Below are 18,934 nucleotides of genomic sequence, written 5' to 3' on the forward strand. Positions count from 1 at the left end.
TTGTTAAAACATAACATAAACATTTATGGTTAAAGCAAATGGGGTTAGAAAAATAACCTTGTTTTCCATTCATCGGGTTTATTTCTCTTACCTGGAACTCACTTTATTTTAAAAGTTTTTTGTTTTGTTTTCTTAAGTAATTTTGATATTTGACACGTATCTATGCCCAGTATCTGGTCAACATAGCAGGTGGCGGTTTAACATTTTACATTTACACTACATACATTTATTCATTTAGCAGATACTTTAATCTAAAGCTACATACAAAAAGAGCGTTCAACATTTTGTCAAAGCTAACAGAAAGCGCAGTCTGAAGGGATTTGGTCTTGTAAGGACTGTTCAGCCAAAAATGCATGCATTTTCAAGAAATTAAAAAAGATCCGAGATTTATTGGAAGGGAAAGGCATATACATATATAACGATTAGCAAATATGAGAGACAGAGAGAATTGTGAATTTTGTACAGAATATAAAAGCAGCTCTACCACAGCTATAATGACGTCCATGTCAAATTGTGAAAATCATACGATACGAACTGCGTCTCCATTATTTCGAACATTCTGCCATCAAAAGCACTGATGCGTTCAGAGGTATTATCTTAGGTTTCTTCAATTGGATAATGTTCCCAACAAACAGGAGCTGATACAAAAGTAGAAAAAGAACTCAAACTATATTTCATGTGACAGCTTTGTGAAATTTTGATACAATTTGACCTACCGTACGTCTTAAACACGACATGAAGCAATAGTTGAATCTTTTATCGGTGGGACAGAGGAAGAGCAGAAAATACTGGACGTGATCAACAGTATCGAATGAAAATTATACCATGAATTATACTTTCTACTTGTAAGCTGCCTTACAGTCAGGTGCATGTTGGGTTAATGAAACTGAAACTATAGACACAAAGGGCAATCGTTAAATGTTCTTATTACTTCTGCTTTATAACAGTGTCCATAAGAAGTGTTGCCCAAAGGCCAGGGTGGGCAGACCATGTATATATCATTCTTTTGATATATGCTCAGGCGTGGCTAGAGTGCGCTAGCTGTTCAGGGTTGTCGTGGGGCTCACGGATTCAGAATTAAGACGTGGTTCCTGGGGTGGTGTTGACGTTCTGCGTGGCCACCTGCGGTGCGACTTCGATGATGCGGGGTTTGTCGATGATCCGTGCCGTGCGGTTGCCTTTCTCCACGATGCCTATGATCCACGCCTGATGACCCTCGCCGTATTTGGGAGATTTGATCTCGGCGCAAAAACGGGCGGCTTGCTCACGAGGAAGACAGATCAACAAACCTCCTACACGGCAGATAGAAAAATTCCAAACAGCAGCATTATTATTAGCGCTGCCAGACTTCTGTAAGCAACTGTGAGCTTATCAGAAACCAAAGAGACAAAGATGTCTGATTAATCTGATACCTGAGGTTTCAGGGCAGGTGCCGTGCATGAGACCGAACATATTCCCGCAGGCTTTGCTCACAGCAGCCATCTTAGCGAGAACCGGCAGATTGTGAATGACGAAGGACACCTCGGTACGCTGCTGCCGCGCCAGGTTCTGAGCGTGACCCAGGATCCCGAAACCTGTGATGTCGGTCGCCGCGTGTGCATTGAAGGTGTGCATCAACCCGGCCGCTGGACAGAGAGAGCGAGGTAAAGTTTGTATGTTCCCTGCGTTCTTTGTGAACAGCTTGTGCCGTCGTGTACCAACCTGTTCGGTTGAGTCGAGCCATGTTCAACATCGCCTCCTGATAAGCCAGTTCAACATCTTCCTGAGTGACCACCAACTTGATCTTATTCCATTTCTCTGGCTATAAGAGAGAGAATATGAAAATACTAGTTGAAATCAGTCTGTATGATATAAATATGTGTAATAAAAACGAAGAATGAAAGCACTCACAATGTCCAACCACTGGTGTACTGCTACTGCGACCTGCGTACCTAAAGGTTTGGTGAGGACCAGCACATCGCCTGGTACTGCATTATCTGGCCTACAATGTACACACACAATACATATTTAAAAATGGAGGCGTGTATAGCACACATAGGTTGACATATTACTATGGGACAAATATGTACAGTTTTCCTGTGGATCAGTGGTTAGAGCATGGCACTTGGAATGCCAAGGTCATGGGTTCGATCCCAGTGGATTGCACATAGACAGAAACAAACATATAATAGAATGCAATCTAACTATCCCAAATGCATAGACAAAATTTAACATATCGCTGCTATCCTTCTGAAACCTTATTATCGCCATAATTCATTGTTTTCCATATTATTAGTCACCCTTTATGTTTGTAACTGGGTTTTGGAAATTTTAACAAAGGATTATTAAGAGTTTTTCAACTTTGACAACACAGTATTTAATCATTTAAAAGCACAGTCTTTTACCATTAAGGCTTGAATACACTACAAGACTTTTAAAATCTGAACAGAATGTTTTTTAAGCTAGACATCATAAACTTGCAGACTTTTTGAAAGTTTCTGATAGAAACACTCTAATTGATAAAATCTGCAGACTGGCACAGACTTTCTGATAAAAGTCCAGACTGAAAATCTTGGCCAAAGTTTATTTAAGCCTTTACCTGGAAAAAAATAAACAGGGAATTTGGACATCTGAGGTTTTGGAAGGACAACAAAGATGTTTTGTACTGTAATGTAATGCTTACACTCACTAAAAGAGACTAAAATGTCAGGAAAGAGACTCACATAATGAACTCATTAGGTTGGCACACTGTTGTGGCCACACCCCCAAGGACTATCCATGGGTTTAAAACGGTCTGGCCACCTGTGATGGATGTACCTGCCTCCTCTGACGCATCCTTAAAACCCTGGATGACAAGTGGCATGACCTTATCACGCTCCTACGAAAAGAAATCAGCATGAATGCCCATTCCAGCTTGAAAACGATAAACAATACAAAATAGTCTTTATTTGCACGAACACACTGATCATTCAAAGTTTGGTCGTTTTCATCTCACCTTCTCTGTGAGTTTGTTACTGACACCAAGCAACATCAGCATGTTATCACATTCTGTTACCCCCATGGCATACAAGTCACTCAACACGTTGGCACAAGCAATTCTGCCCTAGAAAACAAACAGCAAAACGATCAGAACAATTTTCAATCACGAAAATACTTTGATGTTTCTCAGAAGCAGATTGTTTACCATCATATATGGGTCATCCACTATGGGGTAAATGTAGTCTGTTGTCTGCACAAGTGACAAGCCTCCATGTCTCAATGGAATCACACAGGTATCCATACCAATGCCTGTTTTAAAAGAGAGAAACAAAATGAGACTTTTTCATTTCTGATATGCTTGTGGACTGTCTAAACTTTGTGTAATGTCAAAAGCACTTCAATGGGACGCACATTGCATTTTCAGACGTGTGTGTCTGTGTGTATGTGGTTATGTACCCAATCTGGGCATAACGGCTCCAAGAAACTGTTCATCTTCCTGATAATGATTTTCCTGCAGGGATTCCAGAAGTTTCTGAAGCACATCTTGGGGGACTTTGCAGCCGGTGCCTTTGAGCTCTGTGAAGCGTGTTAGTCTGAAGTTCTTGTCCAGCTCGTAACTCTCAGGGTTAAAAGACTCCCGCACCGACATGTTTAAAAGAACAACCTTACACACACACAACAGCGAACACACAAACGCACCACTTCACACTAGGACTTGGGTAATCTAAAAGAGAGAAAAAGAGGGAGAAAAGATTGTAAAAATGGAAATTGTTCACAGGTTTTTAAACAAGACCCAAGAAAACTGACAACAGGTAAAAGGTATTGAAATCAATCCCCGGCATCTGCTCAAATGTGTTGAAAAGTCTTTAAACTGAGTTCATCCTCTGCACATACTTCGAAACAAATGTATAGTATAATAAGACGCTTTGGAAGCGTTTGTCAAATGCATACATGTAAATCTTGTTTACATAGTAACGTGTTTCTCTCTCATCTCTGCTCATTACAGCACTCAAAACTTTTGTACAAGTTGTACTTTTGTATTAATGCATTCTGCTCTATGTATACTTTACTTTCCCAGATAAACAATGGGTTACTTTATAAAACACACTTTGCAAAGCATGTGTGGACCGACAATGCTGGCACGCTTATGTTATGACGGTGTCCGCGCGTTCTCTGTCCAAGACCGATTCGGTTATATCGATTCGGTTCGTACGAACAGTTCAGTTCAAGGAACCGATTCTGTTTCTGTCATTCGGGAGTTCCTTACACTCCCGCCACTACACGACTTTGCTTTGAAGTGAAAATAATTTACTTAAACGCTGCTTATTTTCCGTTTATTTCCTAAGATACACAAATGTCGTCACTATTCGTTCAGTTAATCAAAAAGGTCCAAAAATAAACCAAAGTTTAGCCATACAGTAGCCAAAGTTTAATTATTACAAATCGTAATCCGCCAGAAAAACATTCGTACATTTTTACTGTAATAAAACCATTTCTAATCTGTCTCAGTTCTAGACAAATATATTTTAAAAATATAGTGCCACACTTTGTTCAGCTATTGGCCCCATTATGTCACTAGCGTTATAGTTTAACTCTTAAACAAACGCATCTCGAATCAGTTCGAACGAATCATTTAAGACAACCGATCTAGAAGAACGATGCTTTCGCGAATCGGACATGAATAGAACCGCTGCAAGCGCTGATTCAATGCAACACCCCTCGTGTATGTGCAACCGTTGCTGCGCGTTTACATTTCTATACTTCCAATATATAGAGAATAGTTTGTGCATTTCATTTACAAAAAGACAAAATCGTAAGTAAAATAATATGAACAGGAGAACCAGGCCGGCCGAAATGTTTATAAAAATGTCGGCGGTGGAAAAAATTAACCCTTAAAGCGCCCGCGCCATGATCGCAGGGTGCACAACAGAGTAATAATATACAATAAAAATTATTTGATGCACTTTAAGCAAACTTTGTTGATTATGGCTTCTACTGGGATAAATAAGATAGCTCTCCTTACACTTAATGCATTGCGGCACAGTTATATTCGTGTCCCATTTCCCCTTTAATTGTGCTGTTAAGTTTCTGCTTACCGGTTTCGCTTCAGTGGCGCCTCCCGATACAAGAGACGAGACTCGACCACAATGCACCGCGCGCGAAAAGGGCGCCCGGAAAATGTGCCTGACCAGAATGTAATAGTATTCAGTGATCTATTTCTTGGTTCGTAGAAACGTTTATGTTCGTGTGAGAAGTTATTTTAAAGGCTCGCGTGATGTTATGTCTCTCCTGGGCGACTGTTTAAGCGCACAAGGGTTCCGAGGACGTATTTCCATTAAAAGTCAAATATCTGAAAGGGTCCTTCTTTCCCGCTCTGATGTCATTACCTCCCCTTTAATGGAAATCTGATTGTGGCAACAAAAAAGTCCACAGTAGTTTGTACCTTTAATATAGAAATCTGCGCACTGTTTTGCATTAAAGGAACAGATGTGTTCACCAATGAAAATTCCGTCATCATTTACTCATCCTCTTGTCATTTAAAACCTGTATGACTTTCTTCAAAATTAAAATTCTGTCATAATTTACTCGTCTACATGTTTTGAAGAATGTTGTTAACAGCCCCCCATTCACTTGTGTTGGGCTGTGCTGTTCTGTACCAACATTTTTCAAAATATCTTCTTTTGTGTTCTGCAGAAGAAAACAAGTCATGCAGGTTTAAATTGACAAGAGGTTGAGTAAATAATGACAGAATTGTAATTTTGAAGTGAACCACTCCTTTAATATTGTAACATTATGATAAATATTAACTAATATTAAAAACAGTGCTTGCTAGAAATAAACGTGCCATTCTAATATATACTGTATTAGTCTATTGTATTTAGATTGTTCTACATTTCTGTCTAAGTTTATTAATTTTATTCTATTTATGAACACACTTTCAGACTTTCTTTAAGCATATTGTCCAATATCTCTATCTAATAATATTATTCTATCTATTAATATGTTTTATTTATAAGAACATTTTTAGATTTTCTTTAAGGACTATTAAATTTTTAGTTGCTGCTGCCATTAATAAAGAGGAGATCTGGGAATTCAAACACCTTTAAGTTACAAAGAAGTTTGATGGCAGGTGTGAGTTAGTTTGGTTCACCATTTAAATATTTATTATAACACAAAAACTTCAAATGAATAATTGATATTTATTTATTAAATAATTAATAATAAATACATGTTAAAGGTCCTTTGTCTCCAAGAAAACAATGTAAACACACAGGCTCTTGCTCAAGTCTTCCATGTTAGACTCAACCATATAATTTATTTTGAGTCTCAGATCAAACAGTCTACCACTGATAAACCTAAAGTTAAACTTGATCTGTTTTAGCACAGAGATTGTAAAAAGAGCCACAGACGGACAATCTGTGCATTTAAATACTTTCTCTGTGTTAAATCCAAGTTAAGCGCTATGGACAGCATATGCAAAATGCTGTAGATAACTGAACAAAATAAGCTTAGACTTGTTTTTCAGTGTTTGAGGTTGTTTGAGTATATTTCCATTTCACAAATGTTTAAAGGGCTTAACTTGTATTTAACCGGAAATACTCATTTATCATTTACAGTTACAGTACTTAAGCATGAGGTAAAACTCTTTACTGAGACATAGGACACTATTCACTCTGTACACATTCAACAGACACCAAATCCTTACAGAAAATCAAACAGTAACATTTCTACATAGCCAGTCTGCCAGATTATATTACAAATGACACATTAGTAAGATTATATGCAGATAATATTCATATTTAAAATGTCACATATTTCACCAGAAAGAATCACAACCATGAAATGACATCAGTTTGTTGCTCGGCATGGCAGTGAATTAAAGGCACAGTCATGTTTTCTCGATCAGCTCTTCTGCTGAGATGTGTGGGTGAAGCGGTTGGACAAAGAATAAAAATACAAACACTTCTGTATGTTTAAAACAATCAAATGAGAAACGTCTGTAATGGAACAACTGAAGCCCTAACTGTGCTCAGTGAAATGTTGTTGGTTTTACACAGACAAACTTTCAAGCTGACCGTGATTTCAAATTGATATCCAATACGTCGTACAGTCTAGGCAGATAAAATAAAATCCTTTGGGTGGGTCGGAGGTTGCATTTTTATAATAACAATTTCTGTTCATTCACTGTCCATAGCAACTAGACATTCTGTTCTTTCATAAACAGCACCTGCAATACAGAGAGGATTTTTTAGAACAATAACACTTTTTTCATGTGAGAAGTTAAAAGTGTGCATGCAGTACCGTTTTGTATCACAGTTCCCACTTTATCAAGAGTTTGTGGACATTTCTCTGAAAACAAAATAGGATTAATACTGGTGTTGACATGTGGGTTTAATATATTAGTCTTTTTAAACACACACAAAAACACACTCACACAATAATTTGTCACATTTGCCTTCGTAGATTTACCAGACACGCAAAGTAACCTTGCATTCAAAGTTCTACTTTTATCAATACGTACATTCTCTGGAAATTTGACTCATGACCTTGGCTATTGACAAGTTATTTAGCTGTGAGTTTGAGGGTCAATCGAAAGTGTTATCTTCAACTATGTAGGCTGAAAAGAGTTTGTAATTGCAAAGATTTGTGTGATTCTACATATGCATCAATCATCAAAGTTGTTTAAGTGATAGTGTGTAGCTGTGTTTGAATGAGTACCTGTCGTGTCTGCACATGTTCTTTGCAGGATCTCACTGACATCTGAAGCTGTCTCTGCTTCCATTCATAAAAAAATATTATAAAATTGAATTGGCATATTTCAAGCATTTCAAATTAACATATACTGGGCATTAATCTTGCAAAGTGTCAAACATGAATACAATTTTTGTTACAACTTTAAATCCCGGTGAAGAAAAGATCTTTCTTGCGTATACTTCTCACCCCGTTTTAAGCGCCGACGGGCAAGTTTAATCTGATCTTGCAGAATCTGGACCCAGTCTCTGGGGCCTGGAAGCTTCTCAATTCCGTTGGCAGTGCAATACTTTTCTGTGAACACTAAAGTAACACATACACACTCACTCCCACTTTATACTTTATGAGTCAATATATAAAAAGGGTTGAGATAAGTAAAGACCCATAACACTGTAAAGAAAATCCGTAAAAATAGGGAATTTTGTACTGTATAAATATGAAGGAATTTTCCGTATTCATTTTTTACAGTTGTTAAAAATGTATTCTAAATTTTGCACTGCACTGTGTTGTTTTATAAAGTTAATAGAAATGTCTGCAAAATAAACGGGTTAAGTACTGGGAGAAAATCACCAGTACATTTTCAGTTGTTTTATTTAAGCTTTTTTATCTACGCCAATTATTAATTTTCAATTAAATTATTTTATTTATGTATTCAAAATGGCATTTGAATTAAATTGACTTAAATGCACCCTTTTAAAAATAATAGGTTTAAATGTCATAAAAGTAATAAATGTCGCCCATGAGAAAGAAAAATGACAAGAAAATATTCTTTCTATTTCAACATTCACTGTAAAAATATATTTTTCTGTCGAAAATAATATTCTGGTCATTTTCTTACTTTAATGAAAATGTCCATAAAATAAACCGATAATGATAAAACACAATGCAAAGCAGTGCAAAATTTTAAATACTGGTAAAACCACTGTAAAAAAGGGCAAATTAAAACGTTTGTTTAGTGTCCGGCATCTCAGATATTTCTCATGAGAAAAAGACCCAGAAATTTCGCATTTCACATTTCTTCTAAATCAGAGTTTTAGAAGAATTTCAGAAGAGATCTAATCCACGTCTCTAACTGAGCTGAAGTCTGCAATCATATTCAATTTAACTCAACTCAGATCTCAACATGAACTCATTTGACACCAAATTTATCCAAATTTACCTCAATAAAATAAAATGTGTTTTCGGAAGATTATTCATGGGAAATTGTATTTATTTCTCTTGAGCACTTTAAGGAGAAACATCTGAGACTAAGTTGATACTTAAATGAATTCGATCAAATCTCCTGAGCTATGAAAGGGCAAACTCTGAGTGGATTCAGTATAATGTTCTACTCTGCACTGTTGTTGTGATCCGTCATATTTCCACAAACCTTTAATGGCCCCTACAATGTTCTGATCCAGTCCTTTCCTGGTGTCATTCAGTCCTCTCTTTCTCTTGCCGTTGGGCAGCGAGTTAGCCAGCGTGGCATCATCAAAAAAAGCACACACCAGTTTCCTAAAGAGCAGGCTGCCGGAGCGTGTGTAGTTCAGCAAGATAGAGTCTAACTGTGCTTTAGAGATAAAAACATCATGATCCTCAGCCAACTGCACCTCCGGCTGATATAAACAGAATATTCATAAAGTTAATACACACGGAAAATCTTAACAGTTAACACATGACAGTGACACGATAAAAAAACAAATAAACAAACCTCTGGCCTCTGGCCTCTAGTCACATGATAGCGAGAGGGAAGGGTCTGCAAACTGGGAAAGGGATCTGGAATAGATGTCACCAGTGTAGAGAGTGTGTCCTCTCTAGATAGCTTTTCCTTTAGATCTGATTCTATAACACCATCAGTCCCAGTAGGGGGAGACAAAGGTGGAGTTTTTTTGGAGGACGGGGTCAGCACACTCACTATGTGACCTGGCCTTCTTTTTCTTGTCCTACTCCTGGAGATGGAGTTACGGGATAAAGGAACCGAGACCTGGCAGCTCTGCTTGTCCTGAGCTCCTGGGAATGCATTGAAACAGGACTCATTGAAAAATAAATGTGTTTGTCATTGTTTTATAAAATATTTTAATCTGAAGGCTTCTGGTTAAATGCTTAAGAATTTCATACAAGTGTACAGTAAAGTTTTTTTAAGCACACTGTGTAGAATTGTAAAATATCCTTTATTTTCAATAAACATTGTGTAACAATAATTATCATTTTCTCATACGTTTTTTAGACCTTGTTTGGACAGAACTTGCAAACGCATCCCACAATGCACCTTATTTTGTATTATTATTCTCAAAATATGCTAAATAGTACTAATAAAGGATGCAAAGCTGTCTTCAGGTCCTGTGGGTTGATATGGATGTGTAGGTCGGTATGTGTGATATACCTCTTTGAGTCTGGATCAGTTTTCTCATGGTACGTAACTCCAGCAGAATCGCCCGCAGGGTGCTCTTGCAGTTACACATACAGCAGCTGGATTCAGTTGCCATGGCAGCAGGCGCAGGGGGCAAGGCCATGTCTGAATAAAAACACACAAGCACAGTCAACACAACGGACACCTCTGATGATGTTAAACTCAGAGAGGCTGCGAGCGCGCCGCACAATAGCCCCTGAGTTTCTGACTCCAGCATGTTAATAAGTGTGTGCGCCAGAGAGATAGCGTGGGTGTTATAGTGTCTTTGTGTGTGTGTTGGAGAAAAACGCTACGTGTTAGTTCCTTTTTCAAGGCTGTCTAGACGCTTGCTGCTGCAGTGCCAGACAATACATCTACTGTAGTCTACAGTCACATTCTTTGTCTTATCTCAAGGCATTCCGCCATCAGCTTTACTAGACAGAGAACAGTCTGATACAAGTAAAGAAAAGCACTGCCAAACCCCAAAAAACAACAGCATTGCGGGTAGTGTGGCTTAGTGGTTAAAATTTATTATTTTATATATTGCATCATATTTGCCAATATATGTCCATATATTGTTGGTTTCGTAATGGTGCCATGCGTCATTACCGTTGAAATATCCGGAAAAAAAATATATATACTGCAATGAAATTCGTGCATTTTAAAGGACCACTGTACATAAAGTGTGACAGAGACAAACCATTTGTTTTGGAGTGGTTCAGCATCCTCTGGGTTCTGGAGCGGGTGCTGTATTGCCCGTGAGTCAGAGGCAGAACAGAACTCCAGTACTGGGGATTTTCGTGAGTCGGGCTCTGGGTCACAGGCATGCTGAAAGCATCTTCCTGCGGCTCTTGTTTAAGTGTTTCCCTCTCTCTTCCTACCCGCTGGTACACACGTCCTGTTTTATCACTCAGCAAACGCATCATGCCTGTAATTTGTTTCTTTATCTCCATGCCTTCATCACCTAACCAGACTGAGACACAAAGTTAACACGTGCAGGCTATATGCAGATGAAATTTACATTTTAAACCTTACCTTCACTTTCAGAAGGATCCAGAGCATCTCCTTCAGTGTCATTTTGGTCTACATCATCCAATTCATGAAAGAGATCTAAGATGAGAAAGTACAAATGATACAGCGTCTGTGATCTTGTCTCACATGTCTACTGCAATTTTGGATCATGGCTTTTTAGCCTTTCACTCATAAGAAAGTGGACAGAGAAGTTGAGAGACAGACAGGGAGGTTAAGTCCATGACATGATATAGCCAGACTGAAATGTTTATTATAAATAATTGCAAATAAAGAAACCCCAAAGTCTATGACTTTACAGTGTTTTGGCATCTTAGGAAAGTTTAGTAACTGTCATAGTTTAAACAAAAGAGAACGTAATTGACCAATAGATACTTTTTTAGGTTAGAGAAATATGCATATGTCTTACATATGAATGTACATGAAGAATTTATTTGCGAAAAACATTGATATCATGTTTTTATTGTGTTTCATCATGTTGGTGAGCTGTATTTTTTTGTTATTATTATTTAAAGGTACAGTTTGTAGAAACCACCGCTAGAGGGCTCATGATCAAAACAACAACAATGCCGTTGCTTGATGACGCTGTGAAGGAGCGTTGAATGATGGGATCTGTTGTCTTCAACTCCACCGCTGATGGCCATCAATCAGACGGGAACGAGAAATCATGTTAGCGGATGAGGTAAAGTTTATAAATGTTGAAAATATTTGTGGTCCATAAATAAGGGAGTGCTTGAAAAAAGCTAATGGCTTGCTAGACGCTAGACACTACTTCCGCATTTGTCCACGACACTATTGTCATGCAGTAACTACATCATGAAAGGCGGTAAAAAAGAGTAACGCGGAAATGACGCCATTGAGAGGCGACTGCACAGCCCCGTGTCACTGTTTAGAATGGCGATTTTCTCACGATTTAGAAATAGTATGGAAACATTTGAGATATTGTAAGTACTCAGGTGAACAAAATATATAACAATAGTGGTTTTGGGATATTTTACTGAAAAATTCTTACAAATTGCACCTTTAATCAAAACAATCCAAATAACTGTTGATATTAATTTGAATGCACAATAAAAAACATGATTTTTGAAAATAAAAAATGTCCACTATTTGCAATGAACTCTTTATATGGAAAGTGTAAAAAATATGTTCGTCACCAAAACAGAAACAATACTGCATTTAGTCTCTTAATAAATATTATGTAATTATAAATGCTTGTATAGTGATTGAATAGAAAAATAGTTTAAATAGTTTAACATGCAGTAGTTAATGTCACACTGACGTCACGGTTTTACATGTACTGTAGCCAAATCTTTATTTCAGAGAGCGTGATGTCACTTACGATTCATGAAAGCAGCGCTATGGGTGACGCGTGCGTTGCAGATGCGCTGCCCACTTTGCAGACCACCTGTAGGTTGCGTGTCTACAAAACGCTCACCAGAAACCATATTGACTTTTAAACTGTACATGCACCTTTAATATATTCAATCGTCCGTTAACAGGCTGTATTCGTTAGATGAAACGTGACTTTACTATGCTGGCAGCCAAAAAGCACCCGATTAAAATAATGAAAAATCCAAATGACTCAAATGGAAACTATTAAAATGTAACTATTCTGATGTTGCGTCGTGATGTCAGAATGCACGGTGATGCGAGAATGATACATTTGTATCACAGGTGCATTCCAGGGTCCTGACGTAACGCCTCTCTGTCTCTGCTCTTTTGTCTGCTGTGATCTACAGGATGATGCTGAGTCGGTGTCTGCTGTCCTAAAATCATCTTACCTGCATCACTGACCAGTTTAAAGCTCTGAGATTTCCTGCTCCGTTTCCTCTCCACAAACTCCATTTTCACGGCAGAATCCAGTCCGGGTCATCAGCAGACAGGCTCTTTAATCACTGACAAACTCATTAAGTCCCAAATGATGATGATGCTGATGAGTGAACCGAACCGATCAGTGGAGGACCGGAGCATTAATAACAAAGCCTCGTCCCTCTGGACTGATAATGGTGAAGCAAAGGACGGCTTGAAAATGATGCTGCGGAGCTGCTCGTTTATGATGTAAATAAATACACCTCTTAATTCTTTCAAAATTCGTCACGTCTTTTCCTTTGCGCCACCTTATGGTCGCTAAATATTTGTGGGGCGCATACCTACTTAAAAAGGGTCCAGATTTACACTGGATAGACTGGAAAAAGAGTCAATTACGTTCTGTTGTTAGGAAGAGAATAAACTCCATATCAGCGATTTAAATGCAAATCATTCGTAAAAGAGAACCAAAAGAAAGAAAAAGAAACGAGTATACATAATAAAGACAAAAATAGGAATACGAATGCATTAATATAATAAAATATTACATTTAATTATATTAATAAATAGGTTTAATTAAAAAAAGGAAAAATAAGGCATGTTGTTATTATTTTATGTTTTTATTTAGTAACCATAGCTTCATTAAATATCAGGGTTAAACTATGGTCACAGTGGTAAAAACATAAAAAACATCCTTAATTTTATGGCAACTTTTTTTTAATTAAATAATGTACCTAAAATGTCATCATGAGCCACGTTTAATATATGAAAAGAACACGCAGTCTTCAAACTTCTGTTCTGTACGACTGGACGCGACCTCTCTGTATATTTCCTGTTCACTATCACATGTGTCCACAAGGTGTCAGTAGTGATCCAGATGATGCATTCCGCACCGATCAATGAGAAAGCGATGTACCGACTGAGCGGAAGTGTGTAAACTACCTCCGGTTGGATGTGTTCAGAATTTCTACATTTTTAGCACAAAACACCAACTAAAGTAGTGTTAATACTTTTTTGATCATGGATATCATCAAAGCGGAGATCGCGCGGAAACGTAAACTGATAGAGGAGAAAGACCTCATGGATGTAAGGGAGCAGCGAGTCTTCTAGTTGTTTCTACGTGATCTGTTTACAGTTTATATAAACGTGCTTATTTCGGCTCTGTGTTTGCTTATATTGTAATAAATAAACGCGATGAGTTGTGAACACGTGACTTTGTCTAATGCAGCATTGTGATGTTTCTGTAGGATTCAAAGAAATACTTTAAACGGGCCGATTTGGCTCGTAAGGAAGAAGAGGATTATTTCAAGAGATGCGGATACAAGGTAACGTTACAGACTTCAACACTTTTTGCATTCAGACATCATTAAAACAACTGTTTTTTTCACCAATTTAGTCTAGATTTATTCCTACAGATCTTTTCACAGTTTTAAATTGTGGCAAAGCTTCACAGAAATAAGGAAAAATAGAAACTATTTTAAAACTGGACAGTTAAAAAGAAAACTTGGTATTGGTCATGGTTCACTCAAAAATGCAAATTCTGACATCATTACTGAACCCTCATGTCATTACAAACCTGATTTTCACAAAAAAAGATACTTAAGAATGTTGGTAACCAAAGAAAATTGATGCTCATTGACTCCCATTGTGTGAAAACAAAACCAATGAGACATTAATCCAAATATATTTTGTTTTTCCACCGAAGAAGGCGTATACGGGCTTTAAAGGACATGGGGTGTATCATATTATATCATAAATAATGATATAATTTTTAGTTTTGGGTGAACTATCTCTCAAAAATACAATTAAAATCCAGTTTGCAGTCTTTTTTGAAAAACAATATTTGATTTGATTCACTTAACACACTTGCAGATCTCTCTAGCTCTTCTCTCAGTCTCTTTTCATATGCAGTGAAGCATATCTGTGTATTTCTCTTCTCATCCTCTCTCCGTCTCTCTCTCTGCTGTCTGTCTCTCTGTGCTGTGAGTGTAGGTTGCTCATGAACAGCCTGTGAGACAGGTAGGGTTCATTCACAGGCAGACAGAATGCATGAGCTCAGACGGATGTTTGACTGGTTTACAGCATGAGAGAGAACTAGTATTTTAATACACGTGTGTGTTTACAAGCTTTTGCTCCCAGTGTGGACTGCGTCGAAAGCAGAACATCTGCTGTTGTCTTTTAGCTGCATTGTTATGTGCTTTAGAAGTACCAAAGTAGAACCTTTGTGTTTCACCGATGGTCGACCAGGAGCAAAGCAATGCCTTGCGGCTCTCCGAATTGTGCAATGCTCTTTTTTTTGTATCTTTAAGTTAACTTTATTAGCAGGTTTTAGTTCAGCAGTGCATGTAGGTGATGACTTCTCAAATCTGTTGTTAAAGGAGAATTTACTCACAGATGCATGATTTTCTAGAATGATCTGTTTTCTGCCTTTTCTGCATCTCGGCACTCGAAAGCCTTATTAATATCCATTTGATATTTATACATTTTCATATTATTTTGCAAGCTACCTTTGCCTCGGTTTCGCATTTACATGCCTTAATATACAGTTGTAACCGCATGATACAAATAAAGAATATGTTATTCATTTACTGTCATTCTCTTTATTAATGGTTTTTACTCTAAAGGTGGAAAAGAACATAGAGGAGGCCGCCCCGTCTACATCAGCCAATCCTGTGTTAGAAAAGCAGATGACGGAGGAGAAGCTACCAATGACGCTCTCTCGACAGGAGGTGGGTCTGCCAATCCCTGATCCACTGCTTGTGCATTGAACAGCCGCAGTAGAACGTACGCTATGATTATAATGTGCTTCATTCTTAAGTCATTTTTTATGTCTGTGTGCAGGTGATCAGACGTCTGAGGGAACGTGGCGAGCCGATCCGTCTGTTTGCTGAATCTGATTATGATGCTTTCCAGAGACTCCGTAAGATTGAAATTTTGGCACCAGAAGTAAATAAGGTAGGACATATTTTACATTGTCATTCGATTTAAGATAAGTCTAGCAGTACTCGTATCTTATAAATGTATATTTTAAAGGTTTTAAAGCTGCAAATACAAAGGGACTTGCATTTCCTATAATATAAACCTTATCAGGGAAAGAATTCTCGTTTAATAGAATTGATTTGTGTGTTTGCAAAGGGTTTGAGAAACGATCTGAAGGCTGCCATGGACAAGATCGATCAGCAGTATTTAAATGAGATCGTGGGGGGAGAAGCTGGAGAGGTGGACACACAACATGATCTCCAAGTTCATGAAGAAAACACTACCATTGAAGAGCTAGAGGTAAACACAAAACGTTCATTTTGCTAGGCTTTAAAATCCTGGCTGATAAATACCCGAGAAGTAATTCTGCCTGGTTACCACTAGGGGTCACCATAGACTCGCATCTAGAGGAACTGCTACACAGTATACAGTGGCAGATGAATATTAGTTGTGAGTTAATTGCTTTATTGACATTAAATAATCTGTGTATTTAACAGGCTCTTGGAGCATCTCTCGGCACAGGTAATGATGTCAGAGACATGGAGATCATAGATAAAGTATTAAGGGTATGTTTCTTTTTACACTTTTAGTTTTTTAAGTGTTTAACATTTGCACACTGACATTTACTATCGCAACTTTTTGATAACATGTGTATTTACTATTTGTGTGTGTGTGTGTGTGTGTGTGGGATCTGTAGTTCTTGCTGGGCGTGTGGGCCAAAGATCTTAACAGCAGAGAGGATCATGTCAAACGTAGCGTGCAGGGCAAACTCGCAAGCGCCACCCAAAAACAGACTGAATCGTACTTAAAACCACTTTTCAGAAAACTGCGCAAGAAGGTACGACACTCCAGCAAATTCATCTACTGGTATTATTGGATTATTTATTCACACGTCTCAATTAATTGTGTTTCCTGTTTGTAGAATATACCAGCAGATATTAAGGAGTCCATCACAGATATCATAAAGTTCATGCTGGAGAGAGAATATGTGAAGGTATGTTGTAATAATCTTCATGTTTAGTTGTTAAATCGTGTGTTCTTTTGGGAAACCCTGCTAATATTCAGTTTGTGTACCTGCAGGCAAATGATGCCTATCTGCAGATGGCTATAGGAAACGCTCCATGGCCCATCGGTGTGACCATGGTGGGCATCCACGCTCGTACTGGACGTGAGAAGATTTTCTCCAAACACGTTGCCCACGTGCTCAATGACGAGACCCAGAGGAAATATATCCAGGTGTGTGTGTTGTGTTCTGTTACTATCTGAGGTGCTGGTGTGTGTACATGATCTGGTCACTAAGGTTTTTTATTTTGTTTTTCAGGGTTTGAAGAGATTAATGACGATCTGTCAGAAACATTTCACAACTGATCCTTCAAAGTGTGTAGAGTACAATGCTCTGTGATTCACTGCATTCAGTCACATTGTGTTCGAATATACAAGCTCCTGCTTTTGTTATTCTCATGTTATGTAAATATGTCATTGACTGTAAATATACCCTATTTGTGAGAACCCTACCTGTGAATGCTTTTTTTCCTTTTAAATAAAAGCTGAGTTCACTTTGGGGGATGAGTGGTTTTCTACTAATATTTGTCTCATTTGTTTATTGGTGTCACAATTTCCCAGTCGTAACACTTTAAAGCAGAGATGCCCAAAGTTTTCCTATGAGGGGCCAATAATGAATCTTGATCGAGCCAGTTGGCTGAAAGAAAATGTTGCATTTATTATCATTGTCAATTGTAATCTCAAATTCACTTATATAAATTATATTCAATTTCAATGTAAAAAAAATTGTAACCCAAACATGATCGAAAAAATGATCAGAGTCGTTGGCATTTTGTTCAATGGCAAAGGACACCATGTGCCAACTTTGAGCATCTCTGCTTTAGAGTGTTCCACTGTTTGCATTACTCTATTAGCAAGAATGTAAGAAACAAGCTGTGTAAGTCGGGTCCTTAATAGGGAGACAGTGGAAACATACCTTTAAAGGATGAACATCAATGATTGGTGTTTGAGTCACTGTGAAAATATTCCTCGATCCATGTGAGCTGCAGTCGCAGTGCTTAGTCACAGGAAGAGTGAGTGATGTCCTGATCCTGAGACCGAGTTAGATTTAAAATGTAACCAATCAAATACAGATTTACTTTGACTCTGTTTGACCTTCAGTCAACCGGTTTCGTTCAGCCTTAAATGAGTCCGTTCAAAAATCTGATTCACTGATCGGAGTCAGAAATCAAAGGTCCAGATGCATTGTATGTTTTTTTTATTACGAATTTTGTATTTTATTTACTTAAATATGAATTGATGTTTAATTATATAATTACATGTTTCAAACATTTAAAATGTTTGAAGAAACAACTTTTTTAATTTTTGTCTTTTTTTTTAACCTTTCAAAGATACAGTGATTGTCATACTAAACGATATTTACTACATTTCCCCCCAAGGGGAAATTTAACATGATTTGGCCAATCCATAAATCTTTAAAGTACTAAAAACTACTCGAAATGCCCTCCCAAGTTACTTCTTACAACATTTGTATGTGCCGTTTTCAAACCCTTGGACAAAATATACAAATGAAGGTGTCATGACCCTCATATTGGCATTGCTAGAGCAGATTTCTCTTGTGGTGGGCTATGGAGAAACCCCAGACTCCAGCTCCCATCACCCCTTGCTGCAGTTTCCACGGTGATGAAAGAGTTGGACTATAAACACACCAACCCGAAACTCCCAGGATACACACAATATAGGTCTCTTCACACAGCATTCCGATGCGGACTGCTTTCTCACGGATTGTGGGAGTAAAACACACACACACCCATGACATGAGAGAATAACAGTTTCCAGCTGCTGTGGAGAATAAGCTGCTCCAGATCTTGGAGAAACATCATTCAGGAAGAACTGGACTTTATTAGCATAAGACTGAGCCTGTGTGTGCGTTTATGAATCACGTGACCAAGCAGTTACTTGTGTAAAATTCAGAAAGCTAAACGTGAAATCCTGTTGAATAACTGTAGGTTTGGGAGAGTTCTGAAACTGCCAAAA

General features: G+C 37.9%; 3 protein-coding genes across 8 annotated transcripts; 1 reads left to right on the forward strand and 2 right to left on the reverse strand.

Annotated features, from left to right (window-relative positions):
- Window positions 1–369: 369 nt before the first annotated feature.
- On the reverse strand, window positions 370–5,211 carry sephs1 (selenophosphate synthetase 1). 3 transcript variants are annotated; one of them, XM_056766952.1, is made up of 9 exons: window positions 5,055–5,211; window positions 3,415–3,682; window positions 3,164–3,267; window positions 2,975–3,082; window positions 2,703–2,857; window positions 1,891–1,981; window positions 1,702–1,801; window positions 1,413–1,625; window positions 370–1,292 (listed from the first exon to the last, which is right to left on the reverse strand). In XM_056766952.1, exons 2-9 carry the CDS (start codon window positions 3,605–3,607, stop codon window positions 1,078–1,080), a joined length of 1,179 nt encoding a protein of 392 aa, XP_056622930.1. In that variant the 5' UTR covers window positions 3,608–3,682; window positions 5,055–5,211; the 3' UTR covers window positions 370–1,077. The 3 variants fall into 3 exon arrangements, with proteins under 3 accessions (XP_056622930.1, XP_056622931.1, XP_056622932.1); XM_056766953.1 differs by having other exon boundaries at window positions 4,982–5,063; XM_056766954.1 differs by lacking the exon at window positions 5,055–5,211 and adding an exon at window positions 4,067–4,331.
- A 933-nt stretch (window positions 5,212–6,144) lies between these two features.
- On the reverse strand, window positions 6,145–13,200 carry bend7 (BEN domain containing 7). Of its 3 annotated transcripts, none has more exons than XM_056766698.1 (10): window positions 12,892–13,200; window positions 11,114–11,188; window positions 10,779–11,051; window positions 10,073–10,204; window positions 9,401–9,699; window positions 9,080–9,305; window positions 7,900–8,013; window positions 7,678–7,734; window positions 7,261–7,308; window positions 6,145–7,186 (listed from the first exon to the last, which is right to left on the reverse strand). In XM_056766698.1, exons 1-10 carry the CDS (start codon window positions 12,953–12,955, stop codon window positions 7,137–7,139), a joined length of 1,338 nt encoding a protein of 445 aa, XP_056622676.1. In that variant the 5' UTR covers window positions 12,956–13,200; the 3' UTR covers window positions 6,145–7,136. The 3 variants fall into 3 exon arrangements, with proteins under 3 accessions (XP_056622676.1, XP_056622675.1, XP_056622674.1); XM_056766697.1 differs by lacking the exon at window positions 12,892–13,200 and adding an exon at window positions 12,450–12,860 and having other exon boundaries at window positions 7,678–7,731; XM_056766696.1 differs by lacking the exon at window positions 12,892–13,200 and adding an exon at window positions 12,450–12,860.
- A 622-nt stretch (window positions 13,201–13,822) lies between these two features.
- Window positions 13,823–17,456, forward strand: prpf18 (PRP18 pre-mRNA processing factor 18 homolog (yeast)). 2 transcript variants are annotated; one of them, XM_056766700.1, is made up of 11 exons: window positions 13,823–14,002; window positions 14,164–14,241; window positions 14,909–14,935; window positions 15,541–15,645; window positions 15,758–15,871; window positions 16,052–16,195; window positions 16,393–16,461; window positions 16,593–16,733; window positions 16,818–16,889; window positions 16,976–17,131; window positions 17,217–17,456. In XM_056766700.1, exons 1-11 carry the CDS (start codon window positions 13,937–13,939, stop codon window positions 17,295–17,297), a joined length of 1,053 nt encoding a protein of 350 aa, XP_056622678.1. In that variant the 5' UTR covers window positions 13,823–13,936; the 3' UTR covers window positions 17,298–17,456. The 2 variants fall into 2 exon arrangements, with proteins under 2 accessions (XP_056622678.1, XP_056622679.1); XM_056766701.1 differs by lacking the exon at window positions 14,909–14,935.
- Window positions 17,457–18,934: the final 1,478 nt, after the last annotated feature.

Source organism: Triplophysa dalaica, chromosome 14 (assembly GCF_015846415.1).
Source record: "Triplophysa dalaica isolate WHDGS20190420 chromosome 14, ASM1584641v1, whole genome shotgun sequence".
NCBI classification, from domain to species: Eukaryota; Metazoa; Chordata; class Actinopteri; order Cypriniformes; family Nemacheilidae; genus Triplophysa; species Triplophysa dalaica.

What these genes read in the sequence shown, in the direction of transcription:
- bend7 (XM_056766696.1), bottom strand. Translation starts at nt 12,576, where the DNA reads ATGTACAGTTTAAAAGTCAATATGGTTTCTGGTGAGCGTTTTGTAGAC. An exon ending in ACTGATCCAGACTCAAAGAG is followed by an intron (nt 9,700 to 10,072) that starts GTATATCACACA and finishes ATGCATTCCCAG; the next exon opens with GAGCTCAGGACAAGCAGAGC. An exon ending in CTAGAGGCCAGAGGCCAGAG is followed by an intron (nt 9,306 to 9,400) that starts GTTTGTTTATTT and finishes TGTTTATATCAG; the next exon opens with CCGGAGGTGCAGTTGGCTGA.
- sephs1 (XM_056766952.1), bottom strand. Translation starts at nt 3,607, where the DNA reads ATGTCGGTGCGGGAGTCTTTTAACCCTGAGAGTTACGAGCTGGACAAG. An exon ending in GTAACAAACTCACAGAGAAG is followed by an intron (nt 2,858 to 2,974) that starts GTGAGATGAAAA and finishes TTCTTTTCGTAG; the next exon opens with GAGCGTGATAAGGTCATGCC. An exon ending in CAACCTAATGAGTTCATTAT is followed by an intron (nt 1,982 to 2,702) that starts GTGAGTCTCTTT and finishes TGTACATTGTAG; the next exon opens with GCCAGATAATGCAGTACCAG.
- prpf18 (XM_056766700.1), top strand. Translation starts at nt 13,937, where the DNA reads ATGGATATCATCAAAGCGGAGATCGCGCGGAAACGTAAACTGATAGAG. An exon ending in AGGAGAAAGACCTCATGGAT is followed by an intron (nt 14,003 to 14,163) that starts GTAAGGGAGCAG and finishes ATGTTTCTGTAG; the next exon opens with GATTCAAAGAAATACTTTAA. An exon ending in CCCAGAGGAAATATATCCAG is followed by an intron (nt 17,132 to 17,216) that starts GTGTGTGTGTTG and finishes TTTGTTTTTCAG; the next exon opens with GGTTTGAAGAGATTAATGAC.